The 19,759-nt window shown below is 36.9% G+C and overlaps 4 protein-coding genes and 1 pseudogene across 13 annotated transcripts; 4 read left to right on the forward strand and 1 right to left on the reverse strand.

Moving 5' to 3' along the window:
* LOC104778381 (uncharacterized) lies at positions 1-1,808 on the forward strand. The gene is made up of 3 exons (XM_010502821.2): positions 1-141; positions 322-540; positions 1,262-1,808. Exons 1-3 carry the CDS (start codon positions 93-95, stop codon positions 1,567-1,569), a joined length of 576 nt encoding a protein of 191 aa, XP_010501123.1. The 5' UTR covers positions 1-92; the 3' UTR covers positions 1,570-1,808.
* Positions 1,809-5,048: 3,240 nt separating this feature from the next.
* LOC104778384 (protein FLX-like 3) lies at positions 5,049-10,867 on the forward strand. Of its 9 annotated transcripts, none has more exons than XM_087507143.1 (8): positions 5,049-5,268; positions 5,468-6,008; positions 6,137-6,282; positions 6,367-6,443; positions 6,531-6,685; positions 9,752-9,839; positions 9,952-10,361; positions 10,466-10,867. In XM_087507143.1, the coding sequence occupies exons 2-5, from the start codon at positions 5,479-5,481 to the stop codon at positions 6,603-6,605; spliced, it is 828 nt and encodes a 275-aa protein (XP_087363269.1). In that variant the 5' UTR covers positions 5,049-5,268; positions 5,468-5,478; the 3' UTR covers positions 6,606-6,685; positions 9,752-9,839; positions 9,952-10,361; positions 10,466-10,867. The 9 variants fall into 9 exon arrangements, with proteins under 9 accessions (XP_087363269.1, XP_087363268.1, XP_087363270.1 ...); XM_087507142.1 differs by having other exon boundaries at positions 5,095-5,268; positions 6,531-8,631; XM_087507144.1 differs by having other exon boundaries at positions 5,095-5,268; positions 6,531-8,631; positions 9,952-10,244.
* On the reverse strand, positions 9,762-12,619 carry LOC104778382 (phospholipase D alpha 4). The gene is given in 5 exon segments (XM_010502822.3): positions 9,762-10,375; positions 10,495-10,871; positions 10,966-11,563; positions 11,566-12,346; positions 12,444-12,619. Coding segments are annotated over 5 exon segments (2,277 nt in total). The 5' UTR covers positions 12,537-12,619; the 3' UTR covers positions 9,762-9,947.
* A 482-nt stretch (positions 12,620-13,101) lies between these two features.
* LOC104778385 (SKP1-like protein 14) lies at positions 13,102-13,666 on the forward strand. Of its 2 annotated transcripts, XM_087496452.1 has the most exons (2): positions 13,102-13,312; positions 13,364-13,666. In XM_087496452.1, exons 1-2 carry the CDS (start codon positions 13,127-13,129, stop codon positions 13,664-13,666), a joined length of 489 nt encoding a protein of 162 aa, XP_087352578.1. In that variant the 5' UTR covers positions 13,102-13,126. The 2 variants fall into 2 exon arrangements, with proteins under 2 accessions (XP_087352578.1, XP_010501125.1); XM_010502823.2 differs by having other exon boundaries at positions 13,102-13,666.
* A 3,241-nt stretch (positions 13,667-16,907) lies between these two features.
* On the forward strand, positions 16,908-18,085 carry LOC147947903 (uncharacterized; annotated as a pseudogene).
* Positions 18,086-19,759: the final 1,674 nt, after the last annotated feature.

The following is a 19,759-nucleotide window of genomic DNA, read 5'->3' on the forward strand; positions in this document are numbered from 1 at the left end:
GAGGAAGAAGAAGAAGAAGAAAACGAGACACATTACATTTGGCGAAGAAAGAAGAAGTGAGAAACTATCTGAGTTGATCGAATCGAGTCGCCATGAGTGAAGAAACTCCAAAGCTTTTCACCAATAAACCCAAGAAGAAGGGTAACAACAACAACACTATTTAATTATTACGTTTTTGTTTTAGGAAGAAGCTGTCGCTTTTTTTGCCCAGCTCACTCAACGAATCTTTCACAATTTTTTTTTTTTTTTTTTTTGGATTTATGTAATTTGACTTTTGTGTGTACTGATCTCATTCGCGATTGTGATATCTGTGTGTCCCAGCCATTATTGCTCAGTTGAAGCACGTTGAAGCCAATTTCAATAATCCTACTGTTCATTCTCCATCATCATCAACACCTTCTCCGGCTGCTAAAGCCGCTGCTTCGTATTCCATGGGTGGTGCTCCTCCTCCTCCTCCTCCGCCTCTTCCCAAGGAATCATTCGCTCGGAGGTACAAATATGTCTGGCCGGTTCTCCTCACCGTCAATCTCGCCATCGGAGGTAATCATTCGTTGTTTTTTTTTTACTGATTCTGAGTTTTGTGTGGGTATTCCAAAATCCAAATTAGGGTAAAGATTTTGCTGGTTTCGAGGGTTTACTTTTTCGTTGTTATGGTTACTAAGTAAGAGGATCCTTTTGAAGTTAAGAGTTTATTAATCATTAAGTTTTTGATCAGCCACAAAAGCTTGGACCACTGAGATCTGCTTCATATTATGTGTTGTTATGCTATATTACGAATGTTTGAGTTTGGTTGATAGATCTCTTTTGTGATCCTTTAACTTAAGAGTTTGTTTACTCTCTCTATTGATACACAAAAAAAAAAAAGAAAGGATTTTTACTCATATTTATACTTTTAGATGCACTCTGTAACATGTTCTATATAAAACCTGTATCGTAATGTTGCAGACTAACCATATTCTTAAGTTCCTCTGCTTTTATTTTGTCTCCTGCTGAAGCATGCATGACTTATCCTTGTTTATTGATTGATTACCTTTTTTCCCCACATCTGATTAGGTATTTTAGATAGTTACTTGATAAAAATCCTCGCTCCATTGAGATTTGATGGTTTCTATATTCCTGATCTTGGAAATACAAGTTTCATCAACTCGTTTATATCTGTATACCCCAAGAACTTTTGTTGAAGTTACAATCTTGATAGAAATGCCTTCACAGATACTTTCATTTCAAATACTGATGGTTCTTTGCCTTGTTCATTATGCAGGTTATCTTTTCCTTAGAACTAAGAAAAAGGACATAGATCCTGTAAACGAAGAGACAGCTGCTAAATCGGTTTCAGTTGCAGCTCCTGTTACTGTGGAGAAGACTGTGTCTTCCACAGTGGTTGCAGAGCCAATGGTGGTAAAGGCACGTGAGCCAATTCCGGAGAAACAACAACGTGAGCTCTTCAAATGGATGTTGGAGGAGAAAAGGAAATTAAATCCGAAAAACGCAGAAGAGAAGAAACGGATTGACGAGGAGAAAGCGATTCTGAAACAGTTCATAGGCTCCAAAACCATTCCTACTCTCTGAGGATTAAAAGTTCAGCTTCTGTTGATTCTAGTTTGGTTTGGTTTCTTCAATTCTTACTTTGTGGATATCAGATGTTTTGCTTTTGGAAACCTTTTTTTTCGTTTCAATGTTGAAATCAGTCACTTTGGTATCTTCGGTTTCATCCAACATTGATGATCCATTGTTTGGTCTTGTGTTTTTGTGACATTGTGAAACTGTTACTGCTATAGAGAAAAAGGTTCGACTTCTTTTGGGCTAAAGAGTCGTAATTTTTTTGAAGTTGAGAATTTCGAACACCCTTCAAAACTGAACAACCAAAAATATTATATACACATAATTGTAGCGGTTTAAGAGGGTGATTATGATTTATGAATGTAGCAGCAGACAAAAACTCCTTTCACTAAACAACCAATAAAGTAGTAGCGGCTTCTACTACAAGTCTACAATTATGAGTAGTGATCATACAGCTATTAAACCAACCATATCTGATACCCCATAATAGTAACACAACTATAATTAACAAAACATAAGAAGCCCTATAAAATAATGTATGATTGGTTCTATAAAATAACGTAGTTTGAAGTAATGTAAACTACTTGAAATAATTAACAATAATTAATAATTAGAATCTTGGCTCTATAAAATAATGCAGTTTGAAGTATTTTAATTTGTAGTTTATTACGTATGAATATAAACATTTTTTTGATTAAAATTTTCATTTAAATTAAATTCTATTCAATGAATACTAATGGTTTTATTGGTTCATTTTATATATAGATTTAATTTTTTTAAAAGATGTTATAACTTATAAGTTTATTTTTCTTTATTGAATAGAAGCCCGATAAAATCCAGAAAATTCCTATAACCATGATATGACCGGACTAGACTTTAAAATAAAGGCTGGCAATCTTTCGGGTTGGATCGGTTCAGACTCAACCATAAATAGATTTACAGATTTTGGGCCGGATGGAGTCAGGCTAGTCTGATTGACATGCCTAGTTACATTCGATCGTTTCTCCAACTGTTACTAAAACATCATTATGATCAACAATTTAATATTTTTTTTAGGCCATCTCCACTATCACAACCATTGACGGTTTTATTGTTAATCAATCAAATTATGCTTCTTCCTAGCTTTCTCTACTTTAGTCAATGACTCATCTGCCTTGCTCGCATGAATCGCTCGCTGCTAAAATGTTTATATTCCTATAACCATGACATGACTAGACTTTTTAATAAAGGCTCGCAATCTTTCGGGTTGGATCGGTTCAGACTCAACCATAAAAAGATTTACAGATTTTGGGTCGGATGGAGTCAGGCTAGTCTGATTGACATGCCTAGTTACATTCGATCGTTTTTCCAACTGCTACTAAAACATCATTATGATCAACATTTTTACATTTTTTAGGCCATCTTCACTATCACAACCATTGACGGTTTAATTGTTAATCAATCAAATTATGCTTCTTCCTAGCTTTCTCTACTTTAGTCAATGACTCATCTTCCTTCCTCCCATGAATCGCTCGCTGCTACAATGTTTTCGATCATGCTCTCGTTCCGGAATCAGATCTTTTGGTCTAAGACCTTTGCGTGATATTCCAGAGTTTAAGAAGGCTATTGACCTGATTGTGAGAACAGAGAGTGCATCATGGGCCTTCCTAAACTAAGTAATATTAGGCGAAGGTCTTTGACCATACATGGTTTACATGGTTCATTAGTAATTGTTCCTCTCTGCTTGCTGATATATTTATTAATCAAAACGATGAGGTGTTAGAAGCGCAAAAAATAGAATTGAGAAAATATGCGAATTATATTTAAAATAATGAAGTCTGAAACAAATTACAACAACATAATATAGGCCTGGGCATTCGGGAACCGTTCAGGTTCGGATCATGTATTTCGGATTTTCGGGTATTTCTAGTATTTGGATCGGATTTCAGATAAACACCCATGAGATTCAGGTCGGGTTCGGATTTTATCCAATATCCGAAATATACTTCAGATTTGGGTTCGGTTTTGATTATTTAGATCTTAAGCTTAACAAAATTTTTGAATTCAATCCGAATTTCAAATATATCCGAATTCAAATCTCTCCACCTTCGATATTAAAGGTGAAGAAAAGGTCTGACAAACATGTTTCTTGTTGAAAATGTTATATTTGTTTTGCATTTCTTCTTCTTTGTATTTTTTAATATGTAGAAACAATATTTTGGTATCTAGATTTCATGAGTATGAAATAAAAAAATGCAATTAAGTCTCTACAAAATAAGTAAAATCTCTCATATCTAAATTTCAGGTTCGGGTATCTTTCATATCTAATTTTTTTAAAAAGAATTTAGATATGAGAGATTTTACTTATTTTGTAGAGACTTAATTACATTTTTTTCTTCAATACTCATGAAATTTAGATACCAAAATATTGTTTTTACATATTAAAAATACATGAAGAAGAAGAAATGCAAAACAAATAGAACATTTTCAACAAGAAACATGTTTGTCAGACCTTTTCTTCACCTTTAATATCAGAGGTGGAGAGATTTGAATTCGGATATATTTGAAATTCGGATTGAATTCGAGAATTTTGTTAAGCTTAAGATCTAAATAATCAAAACCGAACTCAAATCTGAAGTATATTTCGGGTATTGGATAAAACCCGAACCAGACCCAAATCCGGTGGATGTTTATCCAAAATGCGATCCAAATACTAGAAATACCCGAATGGATCTAGGACCCTTCTACCGAAATATCCAAAAATCCGAAATACCCCACCCAAACCGCATAAAATATATATTAGCCATTGGACTGATGGATAAATTGATTAATTATAAAAATATTTGACAGTACGGATGAGATTTCGTAAATCTAGACATCTAGTAAATGATTTAATTTAGAAAGGGTTAAATATCATATAAACATGTCAATTATCCAATTGCATAAAGCAAATTTAAATTTGAAATATAATGACAATAACAATATAGAATTCTTTTGACCAAAAAAAAAAAACATTATAGAATTCTAACTCACATTTGTATCAATGAATGCAAATCCTTTATTTAAGTCTATTATGAATAATATATATCTATATATATATATGTGAATTTTTATTATTTAGTAAGATAAAAGAAAAATAGTGACAAGGTTATGACAAAAAATGCATTTAAAAAGGATTTTGCATTTCGGTAGCATCTATTAATATTAAATCAATAAAAATAATTTTTTCATTATTTCCAACTTTATTCGAAACACAAAGTATTTACATTTTTCCAAGCTTTACATTTCATAGATAAATGATGGACTTGTGTGCCTTATTATTACATTTCAGATTTCTTTTTTTTTTTTGTAAATGTTGGACTTGTGTATTATATTTTATGGCATCACCCAGTTTTTTATGAGGTCCATTAAACATTTTTGAAAAAAGAAAAGTGAAAAAAAATATATATATATATATATATATATATATTATATGTACATATACTTTCTCTTCAAATTTTCTGCAAAATAATCTTTAAATTAGCCATTTTCTCCAATCCCTACAAATTGTAAATTAATTTTCCGATATGAAGCCCATTTGATATTACACACAACACGGCGTCGTTCTTACGCTGACAAGTTTTAAAGTTAACCTTGTTCTGTTCGAGGTAAGCTGAAGAAAAAAAAAACACAAAGGTAGAAGACGACGACGATATCCCCCTCCGCGCTCTGTTCCAGAAGAAAGAAAAGGTTTTGACTCTTTTTTTATCAGTTTAGCCAAATTCACAAAAGTTTCATTCTCAATTTTTATATAATGCCCAATTTCCTAGTTGTTGACGCTCCAATCAATCTAGGTATTAGGTTAGCTTGATTTTGCTTTTCATGTTTCGAGAATGTGAGATTGATGAATTTTTTGCTGTTGTGGTTGTTGTTTTTTTGGGTTGAGAAGGTAAATTCTGAATGTCTGGAAGAAACCGGATTCACCGAGACAGTTATCATGATCATCGGCGTGATTTGCCTCCGGAGAGACCTTTTCTCAGAGGCCCTCCTCCATTGTTACAGCCTCCACCACCATCTTTGTTAGATGATCTTCAGATTCAGGAAGTCGAAATTAGAAGGCTTTTGAATGATAATCACAGACTAGCTGAGGACCGAATGGTTCTGGAGCGAGAACTCGGCTCTGCTAAGGAAGAGCTTCACCGGATGAATCTCATGATCTCTGATCTTCGTGCTGAGCAAGACCTGCGGTCCAGGGAGTTCAGTGAGAAAAGGCATAAACTTGAGGGTGATGTTCGTGCTATGGAGTCTTATAAGAAGGAGGCTTCCCAGTTGCGCGCTGAGCTTCAGAAGCTTAATGACGTTAAGCGTGGACTAAGTGGAGATGTTCAGATTCTTAGGAAAGATCTGGCTAAATTGCAGTCTGATAACAAGCAGATTCCGGGTATGAGAGCTGAGGTTAAAGATCTTCAGAAGGAGCTTATGCTTGCTAGGTATAAAGATTGGACCTTTTATCAATCATTCTGTTAGCTTTTGTAGTTGGTATTTTAATGCATAAACATCTGGTTTGGGTCGTAAATGCTGAAACGAGGTTTTTTTTTCTTTCTCTCCTTTGGAACAGAGATGCAATTGACTATGAAAAGAAGGAAAAGTTTGAGCTTATGGAGCAGAGGCAGACAATGGAAAAGAACATGGTTTCTATGGCGCGCGAAGTTGAAAAGCTACGAGCTGAACTTGCTACTGTTGATAGTAGGCCGTGGGGTTTTGGTATGATCTTAGATTTTTCTTTGAAACATTTGGTATTTCATTACGTCACTAACTGCTATCTTGTGTGATATGTTATCCGTGCAGGTGGATCATATGGGATGAATTACAGCAATATGGATGGAGCTTACCGTGGTTCTTATGGCGAAAACGATAGTTTCTTGGTACTCATGCTTACATGCATCCGTAAGTTGGTCTATTCTTGTGGGCTTGTACTTTGACACGCCTGTATTCTTTTTCTTCTTTTGTAGGGATCTTCGGAAAGGAGTCAATATTACAGCCATGGGTCTGGCTCACAGAAGAAACCTCGCTTGGATCGTCATTGAAATCTGTATTGATTTTGTGGAAAAAGAGTGAGGTGACAACTAAATTTCCCACTTCGCAACACTCCTCTGGTTGTTTGTGGGTATGCATCTATTCTAAAATCTAAATGTTAGTTCTTCTGCTGTCTCAAAAAGGCGTTATGATTATGTAACTTAGATTGTTTTTTATTTTATTTTCATTTTAGCCAAACTTAGATGGCTAATCTATTTCAATAATTTGGCGATTGGATTCTCCTGTTTGCTATTAGTTGTGTCCTATTATCCTTCTTATTCTTCTGCTCGTATTTGTTACATCCTGGTTTTGATTATGGGTAAAAGATAATCCCTCTGATAGAACCTCAGAGGACTCTACCATTGTACCAGTAAGTTTGAGAAACCATACTCGCACTAACAAGAGGAGGGGATTCTGCTGGGCATCCCCTCCTTTTTCTCCAATCCCAGACTCCTTCCTTCTCATGTATTTGAACTTTTAAAGATCTGGTGAGCTAACACCTTTCAAAGGGGTTATAGCCTTTAGAAACCTGTTCTAGAGAGATATTTGAGCGTAAGCTGTTAATTCTGGTAACAATTTTTGGAGAAAGTCGCTGCAATTGCTTGTTGCTGGAAGCATAAAGAGGGATTACCAGAGATCATTGTTTCTAAGTAGCAGTGTTATGTAAGTTACTACTACATTTAAGAGCTACAGAAGAAGCTCAATTAAGACGAGTTGGGAACACTGTACGGACTTCCATTTCTGGATTGCTCCAGGAGGCAGTGTTTTCTCATTGAAGTGTCTTGAGCTGCTAGTGTCAATGCTGATTCAACTGGTGAAGGGATTTAGGCACCTACACTTTTGGAGGAACAGAGACGTATCGATCCTCTATGGCCATCTGAGCACAATGAGCGGCTTCTCAGAATGAATTCACTATATAACGCCCTCCTGGGATCATGCCAGCAGACTTCCATCAGCAGCAGCAAAGATCCGTCTTTAGGTTCATCTGGGTCAATATGAGCGGTATCTTTTATGTCAGAAATACCTTCAACAAGGATTGTTGGAGCAGGGTTTGAGCCATCAGCATCCTTACCTGTGACTGCATGAGGACTGAATCTAGGTGCTGTGAGTATTTTGGACTTTGTCAGGATTTGGAGTTGCAGGACCCTACTCTACCCCGTGCACTCATCTGATGGATTGGCAAATCTACCTCTTGTTTCTACCATCAGATCCTCATGCGCCATTAGGTGTACCACATTTTTCACTGTTGAAACCAAATGGAAGGACGCTGGTCTGGAGCTGATGCACAGCTAGGTGGTGACTGAGGTGAATCTCAATTGAATATTGATTCTGACCAACAAAAATGATGTCAGAAGTTAGGAGGCCAGGTGAAGACTCCATCTCATGGATGACGAATGGATTCTATAGAAGACAAACCAAAGCGACTTTCGTGGAGTTACTTCATCAGAGACATGGTAATTAGTCTATGTAGTTATCTGAGTCTTCCATCAGCTTCTGGGTCTTCTGCATGCACTGAATGGGAAGGCCAACATGTTACCACGAGATGGCAGTTATCTGCCTGGGTCTAACCTGGGATCATTGCACCAAATATTGGAAATATTGAAGGTGGTCAGAATTGCTCCATACTATTCTGAAACGTCCAGGGCAGACATTCAGATGCAGAAGTTTATTTCTTAGTATTGGGACTTTCACGATGAGCAGGATTGTACGATGGGGCATCCCTGGAATCCTAGTAGTTGGTTGACGAGATGAATAGTTCTGTTTTTGAAGGGATACAAGCTGCATTCTTAAGTAGGATATGTCAGCATTGAAGCACTCGGCAACAACTTTCTTAAGAAGAAAGCTATAGTCTTAGAGTACCTTCTGCATCTCCTTTGAGTTATTTTACCTTCAGATAAAGGAACCTTTCCATATATCAAGAGATGCCAATGGTGTTGTTGACTATGTTGATGCTACATCAGATTTTCGGGTATGCTCTTTCCAAAGGATGTTGATCTGTCTTCCGGAAAACTATCTTTCTACCAAGTCTGAAGACAGGTATAGAATCTCTCTAACAAAACGTTCGTTATGAGGAAGTTTGAATTTGGTATTATTTTATATCTGTTGGAGGTTGGCTATCGTTTTCTTTTATATAGTCTTCATATATCTCTTAAGATTTTTCACTGTGATTTTTTCTGTTATCTATACACAATTTCATCATGTTTCTAGTTTATGTCTGCATCATAAGTTTTTCCAGTTGGGTCTTGGAATCTATGTAGAGCTTGCGGAATTAGCAATTTTGTCAACTAGAGGATTTGTGACATTTACCTAGATTTCACATTATTATCTATAGATATAATATAAGATGTTGATGACAATTGAGTTGTTGGACTGATGGAGAAGTAGCTGTTCTTAAAGATGATTCACTACATTGGTTTCTGGTGCAGCATGGAAACAAAGTTATTTAGAATTGACTGGAAAGGATTATTTTAACCATGATAACTTTCTAGAGGCTGCAAGAGATCTATAGATAAGAATGAAGGCAAAGCTATTGTAGATAAGGAATACATAGAATTAGGTCACTTACTCCTGGAGTTGACTGCTACTTCTGTGGGTTTAAGATCAAGGCTTTATATTGATATGAAATTAGATTGGTGTAGGTTTTACCAGGATTAAAAAGATTGTCGCTGATACATATCTAGAGGTTCTTAGTTTACTTCCCTTTAGATTTTCTGAAGACTCTGAGTACTATTCAGCTTAAGAGTGAGTTAGAAACGACTTACATTTCGGAAAAGCTTGCCCTCGTGTGTTCTTATCGTGGACAGATGGAATAGTATTGGAACTGTATGTAGACTCTGAAAATCAGCATATTCTAGAGGAAGAACAGAGTCGTTACTCTGGATCTGCAAGTGCTTTCAAAGATTCAAGCTTCAGTAGTGTGAATCTTCTTGGAACGGTACATGGTGCGGGCCATTTGTTCTCAGCCATTGGATAAGCTTGGACACGAATAGGAAAAGATTATCTTTCACGCTCCATACCCGTTTACCTATTAAACATTAGGTGTATAAATCCCGTCTGTTGTGTCACGTAGCATTGTATGGTTGCATAAATATTAGCTATTAAAAGCTGCTCGTTTCTTGGTTTATACAGGTTTTGATTGTTCTTTTCCTTGTTGCAGGCGAGAAAGCTTCAAAAGAACAGAACCTGAGACCATTTATCTAAGAGTTGGTACAGACAAAGAACCAGAAAGGTTATAACAGAAACCAGTAAGTGTGTTAATTGATAAATACATCTTCTCATAATTTTACACTGGTTGAATGTTATTTATTCATATGTATTGCAAGTTATATGATCTCTAATTCGGATATTTTCTTTCAGGTGGTTAGAACAGGAGGAAACATCTTCGATCTTTTTCCTTTCACCAACGTCTTGGTATCAGGGAAGAAACCGTCGCCAACTTCCTCAACCGCACCGTCTCTTGTCACACTAATTGGATACGCTACCAAATGAATGCCGAGCATGTCCACGACCTTGTCTCCGCTGTAAATCTCCCACATTTGCTCTCCTACCGTCCGTAACGCTTGGACGCATTCAAGACTCTCTGGCTCTGACGATGATAAGTCATCCGCCGTGATCTGGCCACCGGTATGCTCATACCAGAGCGATAACCGGTAAGCTCGGATTTCGTTGGTGTTGTTTGTATCGGTTTGGTAGCAACCTATTGCAATCTCTGTGTCCCGACAACCGTCCATTGATCTCTGATTTATATTGGCTGATCCTATCAAAACGTATGCGTCGTCCACTACAAACATACAATAATTCCTTTGATTCAATTCTCAATTGCTTATAGTTTATGGAAGTTTAACGAATCATCAATATTTTTTCATTTCAGAATGGCGAGTTGTGTAGATTGTTTGTTACCTATCATGAGCTTGGAGTGGACATAGACCATGAACCTCCGATTCCTCTGCGCATTCCAATAATGTGTTTTCTGATGAGGCAACGAAACTGGTTCAAACTCTCCATCTCTCTTCTCTTCTCTGTTTGCAAGACAGAAGAAGTTTAGATAATCCCTCGGATGCGATCCGTCTCCAGTTTCCCATATTGCCTCTCCAATTATCCGATACATCATTGACATCGTCTCTCTCGTCCAATGAAGTATCTCTTCAACAATTTCACTCTCGGGTGGCCCTTCTGGCCACATTGGTATCACTATATACACTGCAAATCTCTCCCTTGTGCGTATCTTAGAAGCAATCTTTAACGCTATTTCAATAGGTATCAAGTTTATGCATCCGCTGCAGGTTCCATATATTAAATATGATTAACTAAACTAGATCAGAATCGCACAGTAGATGCTTGGAAGTTCTGTTAAAAAAAAAACTTTCGTACCTATCGTTCTTGCTCTCCCAATGATCACAGCTCCCCATGAAATACTGATTCTCAATGTATATAAACCTCTCAGCCTTCCGAATTGCCTCTACGTAGCCGTCGTGTACACTCTTCTCTACAGATAAACCTCTTGGCATCTCTGTTGCTGATATGTGATCTATCGATCTTAGAACTTGAACATTCCATTTCCGGTTACTTTCCTCTGTAGGCCCAGTTAGGTATACTAAGTTTCTGATCCCTGAAGTGTTAACCAACACTGAAGGGTTACACTGTTTCGTCCATCTCTGTTCGAAATTCTTCAGAATATCCCAAGCCGCTCCTCCGACCACAGACACATGGCAATCGTGCCATGGCTCTCTTGGTCCGCCTCTACTTAGCTTAGCTCCGGCTACACTTGTCTGGTAAAAATCAGCCTCTGTTCCGAGTGTACGAAACAGCGAATGCTCCTCAGTGTCATACCGACCATCGCAAAGATCAAACCCGCCAAGGAAGCTCATGATTTCTCGCTCCTTAGTACTTGAGTTTGTCACACGTGTATCCAATGTGATTGTCTTTTGGTGGTGCGCAAACGCTGTAGGGAGTCTTTTGTGCAATCTTGACACAATTTACAAATAACATTTGTGTTTCTAAAGTAAGCAAGAGCTGTTTCCACGTTTGTTCGCATTACACCTCTGTTCTTGATCATCGGTAACGACGTCTCATCATTCCACAACATTACCCTGACTGCTATGCCTTCCTCTGCTTTTCGTTTCAGAAGCTCACCAATTGTTACTCCAACAGCATGCGGAATCTCAGTCTCATCATCACGTACGAGGACAAGATTAGGGTTTAATGCCCATCCTGCAATGTAAACCAAGTGCCTGGCACTTTCGATCGCTTTGTAAACATCTTCCCATAAATTCCTTGCATTTAAAGGAACATCATGAACCCTAGGATCAAACATGGCCTTGTGGTGCGCATCTTGATACAGTACCACTCTGCAATTCGATCTATGAGGGAAGCTCGCATTGCTAATACCTTGAAAAGACTCTCCTTGAAGCGTTTTGCACCATCCCGGTTCAAGATAAGCCGGTCTGAACCACATGAGACACTTAAGCTTCAAGTTACGTTTCTTTGACCCATTGTGTGCCATCAGAGGGAAGAACCCGTTGACAACTGCTGAATTAGAAGTCAGAATCTGTTCTGCAGAGATCTGGAATCTTCCAAGAACAGAACATCGAGTCTTGAGCGTGATGGTGATGGTCGTGTCAGAAACCGGGTGTGCGCAGAGGACCTGAAAAGTCTGATTCCAGACACGGTCGTACTCTGAGCTTGTTTTAGCTACCTTCTTCTTGTTTATCTTGATGGTCACGTAAGCTGATTTTGGCTTTGTACATATACACTGTGGAAAAGGAAGAAGATAATAATAGCTCATGAGAAAGAACACAACGATAACATCATCAGTCATTAATTCATCATATGATATATAGAAGACTTACATTGAAAGGATATGGAGGAGAAAAAGGTGTTGCATCGAAGATTGTAATCTCGAGAGTACCATGGAAGAAATCTTTCTGTTCTTTAATCTCCATCTTCTCGTTTTTCAAAATGGATCTATAAGAGTATGAGAGTTAATTGTCTTTGTGAATCTTAGATTATATGTTTGAAGCTGGTCAATCACATTGTTCACAAGGTTGTGTCCATCCATATATATTTGTAAATGATATTGGTAAAACTTGTAGGATTCTCCATGGACAATCTTAAAGAAAACAATCAACCATATATTTTCACAAAATTGAAGGTGAAGTGTCTTTGAATACAAACCAAGCATTCGACTCTGCTTTTACTACTAGGAATTTAAAAAAAAAAAAAAGCAATGTATCAAATTGTACCTAAACAAAAGTTTAGGAGTAAAATGGAGAAAGTATGAAAATATCTGGGTGTCTTTATAAATACTAGGATTTGGTTTTTCCTATTTTGTTTGGGACTTGGAAGAAAAAGGAAGAAACACATGGTTTCCAATTGTGAAAAGGAAAACACAATTAACCGACTCTTAAACTTTATAAATAGAACTTCTTCGACTCCTCTTTATTCCATTCATCATCATTCAACAATCTCTCTCGTTCCAATAGCTTTTGCATAAAAACCGATTCTTTTCATCAGCCAAAAAGATAGAAACAATATGTCTTTGAAAAAGATTGAGTTGGTGAGCTCTGATGGCGAGTCTTTCGTAATTGAGGAAGTGGTGGCGAGAAAATTGCAGATCGTAAGGCACATGATCGAAGACGAGTGTGCAGACAAAGCAATCCCGCTTTCAAACGTCACCGGAAAGATCCTATCCATGGTGATCGAGTATTGCAAAACACACGTCAATGTTGTAGATGATGAAGAAGAGATCAGCAAGGAAGCCAAGGAGAAGAAGGAAGACGATGATTCAATGTCTGAAGAAGAAGCCGCGAAGCTCAAGGAATGGGAAGCAGAGTTTCTCAAGGATAAAGATCTGGCGACAATCTTTCAACTCATTCTCGCTGCTAACTATCTCAACGTCAAAGGCCTTCTTGATCTCACTTCCCAGAGCGTTGCAGATCACATCAAAGACATGACGCCAGAGGAGGTTCGAGAGATCTTTAATATCGAGAACGATTACACACCCGAAGAAGAAGAAGAAGTTCGCAGGGAGAACGCTTGGGCTTTTGAGGAACCAGCTGCTCCAAAACCCTAACTTTGTTTTTTTTTTTGTTTCGTTTCTCTCTAATTGTTGGTTTTTAGGGTTGTGACTTTATTACTCTCTTTTCCATATTTGTTTGTGAGAAAAAGGAAACACGATAACCCCAGTTCTCCAATTTGTGAAAAGGAGAAAACACAACACAATCGACCGACACTTAATATTTCATTCCACAGTCTGTCTCATTCAATATCTCTGCCAAAAAAAAAAAACCATCTTTCATTCAAAATAAACAATGTCTACGAAAAAAATTGTGTTGGCAAGCTCTGATGGCGAGTCTTTTGAGGAAATTCTTAAATTTCGTTGTCTGTTCTTTACCTAGATAATTGACTATGGCTTGTAACACAAGCTATTCTTCTTTTCCTAGGTCGTCGAAACTCTTTGAAAAAAAAACATTAAATAGAAAGACGAAGGGCGTTGTGGTCTGGAGAAATTGTGTTTAAGGGATGAATTGAAGGGTTGTCTTGGCCGTATAAACTCAAATAGATGCCAAAAAACACAAAACAGAAGCATGCGAGGAAGATCGTTTCTCAAGTATGTGATCAATTCTTAGTCTCTCTACTCTCTATTAACTAATTTTGTTGTCAAAGCATAAGCATGTTTCATCTCCATTCTAAGCTTATCCGCTAGCTAGATAAGAAACCATATCCCTCCGGTGAACACGTGATACACGGACAATACAAACTCTTTTTTCAACACTTTATAGAATAACGACAATGTGATATATGACACTGCACATAAGAAAAAATGCGAGAACGTACGTAGCCTAAGAAATCCTCTCTATATATAAAGGTGGTAAGCTTCTTGCAGCAAGTGGACGAAGGATCGCCAAAGAAGATATATTTAACTAGAATCCGTCCGCGCGCGTCCGTGACGAACCAAGACGATTAGTCTTCCAGTTATGTTTTTGGCTTTCCTTCAAAATACTGAACCATAAAAAAATGAAAAAAATTATTTCAGATGTTATAGAAAAGTAGGAATATTGCTGGTATATTATACATTGTCTAAAAAATACTCATATATATATTTAGTGCTTTGGGTGTAATTACAATTATCACCCTGGGTTAAATATTCATTTTTAATTTTGAAAATATTTTAAAAAATACACAGCAGCAAACTATTCCACGTCATACGACGACTGAGTTATAATGTGTCGTGGCTGCCTTATAACAAAAAATAAACTGAAAGTAAACAGCTGAATTTTATTATTGACAGCTGAATTATAATACTCAAGAGAAAACGAAAGGTCTCGTAGATTCATATGACGACTGAGTTATAATGCTTTGTGGTTGACTTATACCAAGAAATAAACTGAAAGTAAACAACTGAATTTTAGTACTTGGCGCCTGAGTTATAATATTCACTTGAAAACAAGTATTACCACAGATCTTATTATATAAAACTTGATGTCCAAGTTACTCATTAACGAGATCGTGACACTTGTCAAATATATTGATTAGATGTTGACACTTGTCAATTTTTTTTATAAACGTAGTAGGACAGCTAATTATATTTACAGAATTTTACATATTTTAAAAATATAATTTTCTAAATCAAAAAAGAAAACTAACAAAATCAATATATTTTCTATTGTATGCTAATTATATTATATGTGTGTTTCCATAAAATTTGACATGTGTAAGCAAATAAGAAATTAATTAAGCATGTATATTAATCAATAAATAATATATAATAAAGTTAGAAAGAATACCATAAGTTATTTAACATAATTTTAGTCGGATATAAATAATATTAATCGTTGTAATATAAATTTTTACTATAAGTAAGCACACATAACCTTGAAAGAATAATGAACTTAAAAAGAAAAAAATTGAATACATGATGTGTATTATTATAGTTTTACATGTTTTATTTTAAAAATTGTAATGCATGTTGTAATATGAGAAACATGGAAAAAAATGAGTTTGTAGGAATGAATTTTTGGTTAATTGATGAAGATTGACAAACGTATTACTTATGAAATTATGACATAGAAAAGAATAATATTTTGGATATTTTTAGATTTCCAAAATTTTTGTGGATGTTAACTAATTTTTTACTGATTATTTTGATTGTTAAATTTAAAATACTAACCGATATACATATAATCTCATATGATGCTCATATTATTTTTTTTATTAAAATTTTAACTCTAATCCACGAAGAAGTGAATTATGGTTTTACGATGAAATAGATAGTTGAATGTGATTACTTAACTGAATGTCTAACGCTGAAATTTATTCTAGATAAAAAAAATTCAAATATTAATATGTATCATTTAAAAAAAAATCATTTAAGAATATTAGTAATATTTTTTATTTTTGATGTTATACTTTCAACACATGTATTTTTGTAATGCATATGTTAAAACATAAGATAATTCGAAATAGATTATAATTTATAGGAATGAATCTTCAGTTATTTGATGAGAACGTCTCTATATCTTTGTATATGTTTTTATTTTATATATCTCACTTATTTAAAATTGATTATGACATGAGGTAAAATTAGTACTTATGAGATAACAACATAACAAATAAATTTTAAATAATGTTGATTCAGTTTTTTTGTTAATTATATTGTTAAGTTTTATTTGTATTTTCAATTCTTACTAAGATAGAGATTTGATATGATGTATTGATTGTGTTTGATATAAAATATGTAGTTCTATGCATTAAGATGAAATGTATAATTAAACTTAAAATATGGTTTATTATGATGGTATAGATATTTAAATAGTACTCTCTGTCATATAAGAATTTTTGGTTAAAAACACAAAGATTAATAAACAACAAATATTATGCCATTTATAAAACTTCAACCAATAGAAAAATATATTGCATAGCTTAAATAGTCATAAATTGTTATATTAATAAAAAAATTACATAGAAATTTGTGAAATTATTATAAAATAAAGCAAAAAAAAAGCCTTAAAACTCTTATATAACGGAACTGAGGGAGTATTTAAATGAAATATGAGAGGTCATAAAATAGGAATAATGTAATATTCCAATTATGTCCTTTGTAACCCTAGTGTACTTGTATATATACTGATGAATCAATACAATAAAGACACGAGGTGATTTACCAAGTTACATGGTATCAGAGCCACCCTAAAAAAAACCTATTTTAAAAACAAATTGTCGCTTCTCTCCTCTGTTCTTCTTACGCTTCTGATCTTCGTCTCTATTCTTGTCTTCTCCTCAATCATTGTCTGTCTCATCGCTTATTTTTCCCTATGGCTCAACCGGCAGAGAAAGCTTTTGGTTTGACACACATCAAGTCCTACATCCCTTTGGTTCTTGATATGCAGAAGATGAATCATGATGTGTGGCGTGAACTCTTTGAGACTCACTGCCTCAGCTTCAGCGTCTCTGGACATCTTGATGGCACATCGGTTCCTGCAACTCCTCAAGATACGGCTTGGAGTGAACGTGATGGCTTGGTCAAAATGTGGATGTACGGCACGACCCTTCCCTCCTCGACATGGTTCTGAAATCGCGGTGTACAGCTCGTGAACTGTGGATCACCATTGAAAACCTGTTTCGTGACAACAAGGAGGCTCGCACAGTTCAATTGGAAAACTAACTGCGATCCTTCACGATTGATGATCTCTTGGTTCATGACTACTGTCAAAAACTCAAATCTCTGTCGGATCTGCTTGTGAATGTTGATACCCCTGTCTCTGAGCGTGCGATGGTTATACATATGCTAAACGGACTTTCAGAAAAAATTAATAACATTCACAATGTTATCAAACACAAGTCACCATTCCCATCGTTTGCAGCTGCTCGATCCATGTTGCTCCTGTAAGAGGAGTGTCTCAACAAACCTTCAAAACCAGCCACACCTGCTCCCCTTGATCATTCTACACCCCACTTGCTCTACACCAATGCAGGTCCTGCAGCGCCGCCTCCACATCATGAGACCAACAGCCGCTCTTCCCATCCGCGGAGCTACTCCTCTCAGTAGAATCGTGGTCACCAAAATATAGGGCGAGGTCGTGGACGCAATACAACCTATCGTGGTCGTGTTCGGCACAATTCGCATCATAACAACACCTCGTGGATGCAACAATAACCCTCATACTGGCTTGCTCCGCCTCAACAACAACACTGGAATCTTCAACCATGGGCTCCAAACCAACAACAATGGCGCTCATCTCCCATGGCGTATCACGTTTCCACTACTCTGCCTCCCAATACTAGCATTCTCGGGGCTTACCAGCCAACCATACCAGCTGGTCCCACGATGCCAACAGTTCTACCTCCGAACATTGCTCAAGCGTTTTGCACCATGCACTGCAGAAGCCGCAAGATTCCAACTGGTATATGGATACCGCTGCCACGGCACACATCACCTCGGAACCAGGTACCTTACGTTCTGTTTTTAATTCGAGCACTATTCCCTCTGTGACCGTTGGAAATGGATCCTCTCTTCCCACCACTTCTATTGGCTATCAATCTCTTCCTTCTAAGTCTCGTCCTCTCCACCTTCATAATGTCCTTGTGTGCCCATGTATCATCAAAAATCTTGTCTCTGTTAGACAGTTTACAACAGATAAGGTTTCCATTAAATTTGATCCTTTTGGTTTTCTTGTTAAGGACTTGAGCATACGAAAACCTCTGCTCTGTTGTAACAGCTCGGGATCCCTTTAATCCATTACCAACTCGTCCGCTCCTCCTTCGTCTCCTCAAGTTTTTATGTCGTCCTCTGTCAGCTCAAATGTGTGGCATCGTCGTCTCGGCCACCTAGGAAATACCATTTTCAATTCTCTCATTTCTAATGGTTCAATAAACTGTTCAAAACCCGATTCTTCTCTTTCTCATGCTTGTCAACTTGGGAAACACATTAGACTTACCTTTGATACATCTGCTTCTAGTATTTCAGAACCTTTTCAAATAATACATTCCGATGTCTGGACCTCCCCAGTTTCCAGCATAAGTGGGATCAAATATTGTGTCATTTTTTTATCATTTCATTCATTTTGTTTGGCTATATCCTCTTCGCAAAAAATCTAAAGTGTTCTCCTCTTCTCTACACTTCTCGGCCTATGTTCACAATCAGTTTGGCCGGAAAATGAAATCTCTTCAGTGTGATAATGGTGGGGAATACAAAAATCACAAGTTCCTTGCTCACCTTGCCACACAAGGCATTACCTCTCGTTTTTCTTGTCATCACACCTCTCAACAAAATGGGAAAGCTGAACGCACCCTACTCACTTTGAACAATTTTGTGGGTACTCTCCTCGTTCAAGCAAACATGCCATCTACATATTAGGTGGAAGCCTTGAACATGTCCACTCATCTCTTCAACATTCTTCCTTCTCAAGCCATTCACAACCAAACACCATTCACAAAACTTTATCACCAGCCTGTCTCTTATCATCATCTCTGTGTGTTTGGGTGCATGTGCTACCCCAATCTTTTAGCAACCACTCCACATAAACTTTCCCCACGATCTACTGCCTGTGTCTATCTTGGCTTCCCCACTTCTCAAAGTGTCTATCGCTGCCTCGATCTGACCACACGAAAAATCATTATTTCACGTCATGACATTTTTTACTAGAATGTCTTCCCATTTCACACTCTTCAACCTATTCAAACACCTTTTCCCATTGTCAAGCCTCCACCTCCCGTCTCTCCCTTACTATGCCAAACACCACTGATATCCGCGGTCCCAGTACCGGTACCGCCACCTCCAAATACATAGCCTCTGCCACAATTTACAGTGGCAGCACCACCTATAGTCCACAAAATGACTACCCATAGCAAGAATGGCATTACCAAACCACGTCAACCTCTTTCTCTTCTCACTCAAACAGTTTCTACTCTTCCTTCTTCTCACATAAAGGCTCTTGAGGATCCCAAGTGGCATGGTGCCATGGATGCAGAATACGGTGCTCAAATTAAAAAGAGAACTTGGTCCTTGGTTCCTCGTCCCAAATCTGTTAATATTGTGCGCTCAATGTGGTTATTTAGGCACAAACATGATGAAGATGGGAATCTCACTAGCTACAAGGCTCGCTTGGTCGCTAATGGCAAGTGTCAAGATGTTGGAGTTGATTATGATGACACATTCAGTCTCGTG

Source organism: Camelina sativa, chromosome 3, assembly GCF_030686135.1.
Source record: "Camelina sativa cultivar CO46 ecotype springtype chromosome 3, ASM3068613v1".
In the NCBI taxonomy this organism is placed as follows: Eukaryota; Viridiplantae; Streptophyta; class Magnoliopsida; order Brassicales; family Brassicaceae; genus Camelina; species Camelina sativa.

Bases quoted from the DNA above. Each gene is read 5' to 3' on its own strand.
- LOC104778385 (XM_010502823.2), top strand. From the start codon at position 13,127: ATGTCTTTGAAAAAGATTGAGTTGGTGAGCTCTGATGGCGAGTCTTTC.
- LOC104778384 (XM_087507143.1), top strand. From the start codon at position 5,479: ATGTCTGGAAGAAACCGGATTCACCGAGACAGTTATCATGATCATCGG. The intron at 6,009-6,136 runs GTATAAAGATTG...CCTTTGGAACAG, and splicing joins AAGGAGCTTATGCTTGCTAG to AGATGCAATTGACTATGAAA. The intron at 6,444-6,530 runs GTACTCATGCTT...CTTCTTTTGTAG, and splicing joins GCGAAAACGATAGTTTCTTG to GGATCTTCGGAAAGGAGTCA.
- LOC104778381 (XM_010502821.2), top strand. From the start codon at position 93: ATGAGTGAAGAAACTCCAAAGCTTTTCACCAATAAACCCAAGAAGAAG. The intron at 142-321 runs GTAACAACAACA...TGTGTGTCCCAG, and splicing joins CAATAAACCCAAGAAGAAGG to CCATTATTGCTCAGTTGAAG. The intron at 541-1,261 runs GTAATCATTCGT...TTCATTATGCAG, and splicing joins CGTCAATCTCGCCATCGGAG to GTTATCTTTTCCTTAGAACT.